The following is a 12,000-nucleotide window of genomic DNA, read 5'->3' as shown; positions in this document are numbered from 1 at the left end:
CACCTTATGAATAGTTGTTGGGCTAATTCTTTCTAGGTACTATGTTGTTGCATCTTGATTGAGTGGGCTCGAATCATTGCCCGATTCTACTTAAAACTCAAAATATTACGAGAATTCAATCGGTTAAGCTTTTTCGTTTTATTGTTGCATGGCAAGATCATCCTCAATTTAAGATTTTTTTATCGAAAGTTTGGAGTAACGATTTGGATGTGTTAGCCAATGCTAATTTATTCCAAACTAAAGCGAGTGATTGGAATTTAAAGGTGTTTGGTTATATAGGGAGGAAAAAAAGAGAATTAATGGCACGTTTACGAGGCATAGATAAAGCTCTCCTTGTTATTATCGAGGTTTAGTGGAATTGCAATACAGGTTGAAATATGAACTTGAAGAGGTTCTACAACAGGAGGAAGTTTGTGGTTACAAAAGTCAAGGAATCAATGGGTACTCCATATGGACAAAAATACAAATATTTCCACACTTGCACGATGCGAAGACGTAGACATAATCACATTGGGGCTCTTAAATCATTGAATGGTAGTTGGGTGTCATATCAGGAAGCTCTTTGCTAGATGGCGGTCAACTTTTATAAGGATTTATTCATAAGTAGTATTTTAGATGGCAATGGGTACCCGTTTCAAGGATGTTTTCTTGCTATCTCGGATTCTCAACTGAATGACCTCATAAGACTGTTATTTAATGAAGAGTTTTGTGAAGTATTATTTAGTATGAGCCCGTTAAAGGCTCCTGGAGTTGATGGGCTCCACGTTTTTTCTATCAGGGGAACTGGGATACTGTAAGCTACAGTGTGTGTCAAATGATTCAAAGTATTTTTGAAGGAGGAGCTCTTGATAATTAAATCAATCGAACACTATTGGTTTGTGTTCTGTTTTATACAAGATTGTTACAGAGATCATTGTGAACCGGCTGAAACCTTTGATGAATCAATGGATATTGGAAAATCAAACAAGCTTTGTTCCGGACATGTCGATTATTGAAAATATTATTGTTGCACAAAAGGTAGTTCACACTATGAGATTGAAGAAAGGTAAGGTTAGATTTATGGCGATCAAAATAGACCTTGAAAAAGCTTACGATCGCCTTGAATGGTCATTTATTGAAGATACGTTAAGAGAGTTGCATATCCCGGAGAATCTTAGGACACTTATCATGAGATGTGTAACTTCAGTCTCGACTCAAGTACTTTGGAACGATGCTATGTCTAAATATTTTAAGCTAACTAGAGGGTTACGACAAGGCGACCCTTTATCACCATATTTGTCTGTGATATGCATGGAGAGGTTGGTGCATGCGATCTCTATAGCTGTAAATGTCTTTGTCGTAATGGGCCTGACCTTTCTCATCTATTATTTGCGGATGATTTGATACTCTTTGCTGAGGCTTCTGTTGAGTAATACTATGTAATATGGAGAATCTTGGATCTTTTCTGCAGGTTCTCGGGCCAGAAAATCAACATCTAGAAAACTACTATCTTTTATTCAAAGAATGTGGATTCGAGTTTGAGGAACTCCATTATCTCACAACTTGGATTCCAGGAAGTCCAAAATTTGGGGAAATATCTTGGAGTACCTATTCTCCACTCTCGGATTACAAGAGCTTCGTTTAGTTATATTGTTTTGAGAGTTCGAGATAAACTTGCAGGATGGAAGGCAAAAGCTTTATCCTTGGCCGGGAGGATTACTTTGGCAAAAGCGGTATTATCGACTATCCCTTATTATTAAATACAGTTCACAAAGCTCCCGAAAGGGATTTATGAAGAAATAGAAAAATTAATTTGGGGTTTTATTTGGGGTCGTACTGAGGCTAGAGGTGGAATATCCCTTGTGCATTGGGAGAATATTTGCAAACCTACAAGCAAGAGAGGTATTGGCATGAAGAAATTAACCTATCAAAATGACTCTTTCCTCATGAAACTAATGTTTAAACTGGTAGTTAATGCCGACCGGTTGTGGTCTAAAGTGTTACGCTCCAAATATAAGTGGCGGAATCGCTTACCCGATTCCATCGATTGTAAGGGCATTTCATATGTATGGAAAACAATTTCTCAAGTGTGGAGTGATGTGCGGTAAAGTTTGGTTTGGAATATCGATAATGGTCGTAGTGTGGATTTTTGGGGGGAGGTTTGGCTTAGCGATATGGACCTTTAAATACGTTTGTAGCTAATCAACTAGAGAGGGATGCACTTCCAAGAAGATTGGTGGCTTCTATGGTGGATGGTAATGGACAATGGCGTTGGGAGTTAATCAATCATTTAATGTCGAATAACATTTCACAGAGGCTAGCAACCACGATGCCTCCATAGCAATGCAGGAAAAATGATGTGTTGGGTTGGAAGTGGAACATCGACTGGTGCCTCATGGTAAAGTCTACTTACGGTATGAGGCAGGAAATCTCAAATGACAGTCCGTACAAGGTGTGGGAAGTGATTTCGAAGTATCGAGGACTATAACAGATTAAAATATTCTTGTGGTTATTAGCCAATGATTGGCTACTAACTAATACGGAATGAGTAAGATAGCATTTGAATATATGCAACTACTGTGGAGTTTGCGGGCAGTCGGGGGAGACGGCATATCATCTTTTTCGCCACTGCTATTCGGCCTTGGGTGTCTAGTCTTTGCTAATTAAAGCTGGCAAGTTAGATGATTTTATGTCAAGGGAGATAAAGAGTTGGTTGCAAATTAATATCGTCTCTCCGGGATTTTATGCACATGATAAATGAGATTGGGATTTATTATTTGGTTCGATTCTTTGGCTGATCTAGAAGAATCGTAATAAGAGAATTTTTTATTCGGATTATATTGAACAGGAGTCTGTATTGGAACAAGGCAAACGTCTCTGTTTCGAAGCTAACCGTGCACTTAAATCATCTATATCGAGGAACCAGTCTTCTCATCGGTTGTTTAATAGGGTTGTTCTTTGGACCCGCCTCCTCTTAACTGGTGCAAGATTAATACTGATGGTTCCCGTATAACAGGAAATGGATTTGCTACATGTGGGAGCGTTATCCGATCCTCGAATAGAGATTGGCTTTTTGGCTTCTCTAAAGTAATAGGAATATTCTCTATCGTTGAGGCGAAGCTATGGGGTATATATGAAGGGCTCTCTCATGCATGGAATCTTGGAGAACGAAAAGTCATGGTGGAAGACGATAGCTTGGAAGTTATTCGGATGCTACAGAAAATAGCTAAGAGAGGTTCGTTCTTAACTCTTTTAGACCGAGTTTATGATTTACTAAACCGGGAATGGAATGTTATTTTGAGACATATAAATCGGGAGAATAAGGTAGCCGATAAAATGGCAAGGATAGCTGCGTTAAGAGGCGATGCTCATAAGATCTTCTACAGTCCACCGCTGGAAGTAAATACTTTACTACAAGTGGAGTCTGGTGTTTGCAATTTGGAAGTAGAGAACTAAGTGCCAGTCTTTATCTTTATTTCACTCAAAAAAAAATTACTACTTACTCTAGAAATCAATGATAATCCAAATCAAAGCTTAAATTAATTAAACTTCAGTCCATACAAACTATGTGGTGCCAAAATAATGCTGGCAAGAAAAATCTTAAACCCTAGATTTTATATTATTAGAAAACATTATCTAAATATCGTATTTTATTGATCCACTTGGCTTGTAAAAAATAGGATTTTTGTTTTAAATATATAAAGGAAAATGGACACACTTGGTACGAGGATATGCAGTACTATACACACTTTTCCCCAACTCTTATCTCCCAAGAATCAAATTATAATTCTTATCATGTCTCAAAAGTTTAACCATTATTTTAAGGAAATTGTAATTTAACCCAATAGTTTCGTATAGGGACTATTTGGCCTGCAAAAAATCTGGCCAACAGGGATGGAGTTAGAGTTCTAATAATTCACAAATTATAATTAATCGTAGAAAATGAGAAAGATAAAGTATAATTAAGAGGGAAAAAGTAAAATAAATTAAATTTGGAACTCTAATTTAATATTTACTTATATACTTTTAATAATAAAAATTAGGATAAACAGTGGGCTTCAGGACGAAGCACTATGAGGTTGATGATGGAAGATTAGGTTAGATTTTCAAATTCCTAACTCACTACCATCAAAACATTATTATTAATTTGTACCCTTATCTTCTAAAAGAATGGAAGCAATTGCACGATTTTATATGTGATAAATTTAAAATAATTTAAGAAATTGTGAACTTATAAAATTTTAGGGATAAAAACATATAAACAATATATAAAAGAATTTGAAAATTTTCATGAGACGATGGTCACAATCGATCCAGATTGGGAGAGAATAGCATCACTAAAACACTTGAATTCCTCCCACTTGGAGTGGACATCTTCTTAATTTATATATTAAATCCAAGTGCGTAACTACATAATCTCTTTTATCACTATACTCACATGCCTATCCCTTTGTCTTCTACAATTTGCAGAGAATAAAGATCCTTCTTCTATCCTTTTATCAATCATCTTCAAAGTATCCGCCCATCATTGACCATCGTTCACCCCGAAGTTGATTTCACTTTCTACCTATAAACTTTATGTACATGTAAATTTTCTTTTTGATTTAATAAAAGAAAATTTATTTGATATACAGTAGTATATTTTAATTTACATAAATATGTCTATCTTGATGTTATCATATTCAGGATTTAGGGTTTATGTTTAGAATTTTAGAGGAAAAATATTTGATACGTATGTAAAATTTAGTTTACATAACATGCCTATTTTAATATCATTTGTTATATTTAGAGTTCAAGTATAAATTATACATAACTTGTATATCAAATAATTGTTTCAAGGGCAAACAACGTATTTAGTCATTCAATTATTTGTGTTGTTCTTTTTGGTTATCCAATTATTTTTTTTAAAATCATATCTAACGTTAAGTTTTAGTTTTATTTTAACGTTAAGTTTTAGTTTTATTTTAATCATCTGTCATTAAAAATTAATAGAATTGTTCACATGTCAACTTTTTATTTTTTTCAATGATTATGTGATATTATCTTTTGGTGATATATCAATATCACGATTAATCTTTTCAACGGCGAGTGATCAAAATAGTATTACAACCCTACTTTTAATGATGTATTTCAAATCATTTATTTTTTTCCAGCAACATGAACATCGTCCTCGATGCCGAGAATCACAGCGTGCGGCCCATGGGGACCGAGCTGTGAGGCCCATGGGGACCGGGGACAATGGCCTCCTTCACTTTCAGATGTTCATCAACATGAACAAGGTCTGTTTCTTCAACCTTCTTCTCTCTCGAGGGAACAATAGAGAGCGACCACGTCGCATGCAAGGAGGAAAAAGCCACCACATGAGCTAAACGCGAGGATTACAACCGTATTGTTAATTAATGAGGCCATTACAATGTCAGAAGATGATGCTATGGAAGTTGATGTTGAATGTATATCATGCTAAGACAATCATAAACAAATCTATGGAATTTTTATTCATGTTTTGTCACAATGAGTTCACAGTAAGTATTCTTATTCAACTTGATACGAGGGGGGGGGCAGATGGCGAAGTGAAAGGATTGCATGATCTTATTCACTGTAGGGTTATTCCATTCCATTCTTGGAGAGCATCATTCATAGGAGAATTTCATTCCATGTATCAGGAACTCCAGGTAAACACCAATGGCTGCAATCTGCTACCGACCGATTATCGCTCCAGGTCCCCAAATGAGCATCACTACGGAAGGCCCCCGTGGGGGTTACATGTAATACCGTCGCAGGAGTCTTCATTTTCTTTACGACATCTATTATAATGTCAGAAATTCGGCTACTGTCTTTCCCTTTAGTTTTCAGCCAAGGGCGTCGAGTCACTTTGCAGGAATTACGGTTTCGACCTCTGGTACAAGCAACAGGGATTACCATTAGTTACTATCTGCAACAAGGCACACTGCTTAAAAAATCTAGACAAGATGCATGGATTAGAAACAAGAGAAGAAGAGCTTCTTGGTTGGACAGTTTTGAATATTAGACTGCTTTTTTTTGGTTCGGAGGCAGAAGACACTTGATCAACCTCGCTACCCTACAAATACTCATTGGACCTCGCCACTTTGAGTGGGGAAGTCAGCCCCATTTTGATTAGTTCATGCTTGTTTTGAAAAATGATCTTCCACTTCATCTTCATCAATTGAGTTTTAATTTCTGGGGTTTGCCTTCATATCAACTGACATAGTAAGTATCATGGTATTTCATTTTCAGGACTCCAAGTACTAAAAGCCAATGAACTTCATGCTTCAGTAGCTTGTGAACTAAAATCTGCATTTCCATGGCTGAAAGTGGGAAAAAGGCATGATATTCACCAGCTTTTGTCTTATTAGTAGATAAACCATGCAAAATTCAGGTATCTTAACCCAACTCCTCAGATTACCAACCAAATCATTCTATTCCATGGAAACAGAGAATGACCTCGCTGCCCACACCCGGAAAGGTCAAGGCAAAAAAGCTGTCCTCATCACTCACAGGTGGCGAGGTCAGCCCCAAAAATCCCTCACAGCCTCACCACCCCTACACCACTAGGTCCTCCTATACCCGGAAATAAGCATAAATCAGTAATTCTCAAGCATCCGTACGTTACTCTGACTTGAATGTTAGTGTTGAATACGACATGTGCATGTTCAAGTACCCACATTGGATATATGCCAGATACCATACAGACATTCCACATAACACAACTATACAAGTAGCAACATGATATTAAACGATTTCAAGATAACTCCTAGCTTAACAAATTTTCCACAACAGTTCAGTGACCTATAGAAAGATTAGTATTAAAAGGAAATTGGTAGAAAGTAGAATGGCTTACATCCAATGCGAAGATTCAAAAGTCCGGAAGAACACCTTAGTTCTGTTTCCATTGACTGAAGTCTCAACCCAAGATGCCCAAATCTTTAATGCAGCTCTAATGGCAGTTGTGATCCCCATTCCAAGCTTTAGTGATTGACCTGCCTGAAAATAGCAACCCCCTGTCCAGGAAATCCTGTTAGGAAATCTCTATATAAAAAAGAATCACGCATGCGGAGTTAGTCCTAAAAGCGGAAGGCGTGCAGCTTCACATCAGTAAGCATGATTCATAGATCGTAGAACATCAATAGATGCAAGTAAACCTTTGTGAAACTCAATGAACTAAAAATGCAAACCAAACTTTAACCGGAAAATTTATGTCAACTACACCAAAAGAAACCAAATAAGCAGTACTTACATATCGAAAAGCTAGTTGGTGTCCACCAATGACCTGAATTGAATATCAGAAATCAGAAGCAATCCACTCCTTGCTCATATCATCCAGCTTGTCAAGTCTAATCGTCGATTTAACCCTCTTAGGCATACGCCTTGGTGCTGAACCAGGCTGCACTAGGAAAACCAACCGATAATAGTCGATACGTAAACTGTATGAACTGAACCACACCCCTAAAAACCTAATTCGTTTATTGATCTTATTTCCATTAATTTCATAGACATCCCTCCTCTTATCCTGCACGCCTTGCATGAGCATGCATATCATAGACTCCCACTGTGTTCTGCTCAATGAATCCCCAACGAAAACAATCCGCTTCCCACGACAGCCTTGAGTTAACTAGCGCTGTAGGGGTTTCGCTTAGAATATTGGCAGCTTTACTGGTTGTAACGTCTTTCTCCATGTTTCCTGTCTGTTTGGCCTTAGGGTTTTTCCTTTGACTCGTATCGTAAAAAATCAATCACAATGATTAAAAGAGGGGTGTACTTCCCAAGTCATCTATCTTAGTATTACTCTCGTCTAAATATATTTAATTACGGAGTTCTAATAAGATTTGGTATATTAGTGTTGGTATTAGTGTTGGTACTATCACACTCACATTTATACTATTTTTTATTTTATACTTTGAGTTCTGTGTATTTTCCCAGGTGAGTTAACTGACATTAAATTGAATTAAACACTTAAAAAATATAGAATTTTGTAACACTCGATCACGAGTAAAAAATTAAATTTATATTATTTTAATAATAATATTGTAAAATAGATTTTATTGATAAAAAATAAATTATTATTATTATAAATGTATTTTATACATCAGTCTTCTTTTCATTAACTAGAATATCAAATTCAATTAGATATTTTTTACTCCAGGATTACAACTTATATGAGTACTCTGTATCTAAACATATCTTGCAAACGTAGTTATTTAAATTCAAAATTTTTAAGAAGATTAATACTCCTTTAACCAGGAGATTGTTTGATGAGTTAAATTCAAATTATTACAAAGAGGAAAAGGATTTTGGAAATATGTACCACTGCAAAGAGGAAAGAAACATTTTATGAAATATACATAAAATATGGTTGAATGAGTCTGAACCTCTTGGAGTAAATATTTTTCTATGATCACTTCATCAGATGATGGGGCCGAAGGAAGTTGTGAAACCGGAGAAAAAAAGTCGACGATCACTGCCATTTGAGCAGAAAATGTTGATAATCGACCAATGACCTCCTCTAACAACATTTTTTTATCATTTAAAGAAGAAGAGATTGAATCCAGATATGTGCAAAACTGTAGATGGCAAGGAAAGCACCAATGACAATGGGAATGGAGAAGGAAATAAATGGTGTATATTGAGAGCTAAACAAGAATGAGATGAGAATTACAACAGATAAAAGATCACCAGATTCAGAAATCAAATAAAACTACAAGTTCATGGTATGAGCTTCAAATAACAGAAGGAAACTAACCTGCAAACTGAGCTGATATTGATCAAGAGAAAGAGGTTTCCAAGTTCCGATTCAATGAAATCTCTCACCATTTGAGCCATCTATTCCTCTCCTAAACTACCCATGAGTCGACTTATCTTTCCATTCGCAAAAGTCTTAGGCTCTATGTTTTCTTGTGTGTGTGTATATATACCATGGGAAAGCTTCACTTAAAATTCTCCAATGTCATAGAAAATTGGAGAGAAAAAAATGTTGAAAAAATGTTTTCCTATATGATCATTAATAAATACTTTTCCAATAGTATTAGATATATAATCCATCATCTATGTCATCATGTTTACATCCTCTCAATTCTTAGCTGTTGCAGGTCAAAGAGTATAGATCTTAAATGTCAGATGTACTTGTATGTGTAGTTTGAATATATTAATATAAAACAGAAAATAATTCAAACAAATAAAACTTGTAATTTCCGTTCATTATTATTCCATGTGTATAAAGTATATATACAAGAGTGAAATAGAAGTGCTGTTTAGGGAATCTTCTGTGTATTAGATGTCTATATACATTAGACAAAGCATCCACTATAACTTAAACACTATTTACACATGTATTTGCAGCAAAAGAAAGATAGGGTTGGAGAACACTACAGGTTAAAAAGAAACCAAACTCCATCTGTTTCTTCTTCCCTTCTTGATCCCCATATATTCTCCTCAGGTAGACTTCAACCGGTCCAGTCGATAAGCTCCCTGCGAAATCAAGAAATCGGCATCGAACATCGAAACTAGAAACCGGAAAGTAGGATAAACTGACAGACATTCTCACCAGGATGGAGTGGATATGTTCTAGTAAAGGAACAAGTAATGCAACCAAGGTCTGCATGTCCTCTCTAAGGTTGTCCCAGTTTTGATCATTTGTGATAAGGAGAGTAATGAATGTTTCATTGTCAGGGACGAGTTTTAGCGCCACCTGTAAATTTCCACATCTAATATTTTATTCTTAATGATTTTAGCTGCAAATTTCATATCAGTTATGTTCTGATATAAATACCTTAAAAGCAGCCGATGAAACCCATCCATGCCATTGCTTCAAAGTAACATTATAGGATTCTTCAACTGCTCGTTCCATTTCCTGCCATGGATCCTTCACCAATCTTTGTAACAAAACTACCATGAAATCCATTGACCTGAAAAGGGAAACAAATCTTTAACTATTGCTTTTCATTAAACAAATCTTTAAGGGTTTTCTTGTGCTTAATTAATTTCCTGGTAAGCCAGAGAATGGCTCTACTGCAGCTGGTAGAATCTCTCGCACTGCCTTCACTGTCTTCTTTTTTCAATATCTCAATCATGTTTGAATACTTTGTCGGATTGGATTCGCAAAGAACCTCCAATCTCTGAAACAGTGGAGAGAAGAGAAACAGCGTTCCATCAATATTGTTCAAGACGCACATTAAATGGAAAACTAAGAAGAAAGATTATTCTACTGTGTATATGCTATGAATTCATTTAAACCTGGATATTTTGATGAATGTCTTGTCGAAGGACAGCCATAGTTGGACCTATCTTGTCTGAACAAAGAAATGTAGAAAAACTGAGTTTTGATGAAATAGATCAAACCCACATGTCGGAAGAAGAAGAAGAAGAAACTGACCGAGAACTTGAAGAATCAAGGTGCAGACATGAAGAAAGGGCTTGGTTGGGATACGAGCAGCATCCAGATCATACTGTGCTGCTTCAACTTTGGGTAAAGTGGACAGCTCTTCAATGGCAGACCTTAACCCCGATCTTTCCTCCATTTTCCTCTTCATTCTGTACCACTTCCTTGATTCTAGCTTACCTTATATAGCTCAAAGCTGACTTTCCTCAATATTTTTTATGGTCTGTCGACAAGAATTTCCTTCAATTGATATACAATTCCATTAAACTAATAAAACTCATTTGTTACCCAGAAGAAAAAAAAAGACTTGTAAACATGCAGCTTCATGAACTTAAAACCTTTATTTTTATTCAAGTTTGTTGTATTTTATTGTTTAAATTGCTCAATATTCAATGTTTCTTATGCAAGAGATTGATGGTGACTTTGCAATTGACCTTAGAGTTATCATCGCACTGTTATTTAATATACTCTTATGATAAATATAAATATATACGCGAGAATATCTAATCAAAGAATATATATATATATATAATCAACTATTTTTTAGTAAAGTTAAAAATTCAAATTTTAATAGCTTGTAAATGAAAATTTTAGACCAAAAGTAGCTTTTTCGTAATAGGTTTTTATAAAATTTGATATGAAATAATTATTAATAAATTAAATATAAGTAATTAAATCATAATATATACATATAACCCTGACATTGGGAATTTGGGATAATTTTTACTTTGTACTGTAGGTAAGGGCTTTGTTTGGTTTCAGAAAAAAAAAGTCTTAATTTAATATCCTTATGGGTAATAAGTAAAGAAAGTTGATAAGCATGAAATATTGATCCAGTCATAAGTGGGTAAAAGAACTACATATGCAAATTTGGGTAATTTGTAGAATTCATCACTAAATTATTAGTGTGTTTCTAAAACTTCAAAAGAATTTAAATTTGTTACGAACGTTAATGAAAATGTTGATTCAAAATTTTTTAGTTTGTATAATAAAAAATAGGATAATGTCAGAAAATGTTTTTAATATTTAAATAAATATTTGTTTTGTTTTTTTTTTAATTTTTGAACATTTTAGTCCTAACGTTTTATTTTAAGGGAAATATCTATAATGTTTGATTAAATAATTATTAAGTCTTTATTTTTTTTAGAGTATTTTGACCCCTTAATGTTTTATTTTAGGGCATAAGAGATTGTATTTTGGATCATTGATCATTTATTGATTAATGATCTTCATCCACGAAGGAACTTTTCTAGGCGTTTTCCCAAAAAATCACTGGTGACCGGTATATTTACCGATTTAATACCGGTCAAACTCTATTTCCCGATCTAACACCCTTTGTAGTAAGACGCCCCCTACAGCGCGCTATACGTTGATTTGGCGCCACGTGGGGTAAGGCGCGCCCCATGTGATGCGCCTTATGCTGACATGGATACACGTGGGTATAGCACAGCCCCTGGGGCGTGCCTTACGCCACGTAGGGTATAGCGCGGGTCAGGGGCCGCGCCTGACCTTTATAATTATATATAGCGCGGGGCAGGTACCGCGCCTTGTATAATTGTTACAACTTTTCTCGGGTATAAATACCCTTCTCCCCCGGGTTAAGTTCCTCACATCTCCTCACATCTCTC

General features: G+C 35.5%; 1 protein-coding gene and 1 pseudogene across 1 annotated transcript; both read right to left on the bottom strand.

The window, feature by feature from the left end:
* Positions 1-5,583: 5,583 nt before the first annotated feature.
* On the bottom strand, positions 5,584-8,817 carry LOC120139833 (annotated as a pseudogene).
* A 584-nt stretch (positions 8,818-9,401) lies between these two features.
* Positions 9,402-10,642, bottom strand: LOC120139823 (glycolipid transfer protein 3-like). Its single transcript, XM_039154948.1, has 6 exons — positions 10,367-10,642; positions 10,228-10,283; positions 9,979-10,109; positions 9,764-9,899; positions 9,539-9,682; positions 9,402-9,462 (listed from the first exon to the last, which is right to left on the bottom strand). Exons 1-6 carry the CDS (start codon positions 10,521-10,523, stop codon positions 9,427-9,429), a joined length of 660 nt encoding a protein of 219 aa, XP_039010879.1. The 5' UTR covers positions 10,524-10,642; the 3' UTR covers positions 9,402-9,426.
* Positions 10,643-12,000: the final 1,358 nt, after the last annotated feature.

The sequence above is a fragment of the Hibiscus syriacus genome, unplaced genomic scaffold (assembly GCF_006381635.1).
Source record: "Hibiscus syriacus cultivar Baekdansim isolate YM2019G1 unplaced genomic scaffold, ASM638163v2 tig00110776_pilon, whole genome shotgun sequence".
NCBI classification, from domain to species: Eukaryota; Viridiplantae; Streptophyta; class Magnoliopsida; order Malvales; family Malvaceae; genus Hibiscus; species Hibiscus syriacus.
The sequence above is the reverse complement of the archived record's forward strand: the minus strand, read 5'-3'. Positions and strand labels throughout refer to the sequence as shown.

What these genes read in the sequence shown, in the direction of transcription:
- LOC120139823 (XM_039154948.1), bottom strand. Translation starts at nt 10,523, where the DNA reads ATGAAGAGGAAAATGGAGGAAAGATCGGGGTTAAGGTCTGCCATTGAA. An exon ending in ACATTCATCAAAATATCCAG is followed by an intron (nt 10,110 to 10,227) that starts GTTTAAATGAAT and finishes CCACTGTTTCAG; the next exon opens with AGATTGGAGGTTCTTTGCGA. An exon ending in GCCATTCTCTGGCTTACCAG is followed by an intron (nt 9,900 to 9,978) that starts GAAATTAATTAA and finishes TTCCCTTTTCAG; the next exon opens with GTCAATGGATTTCATGGTAG.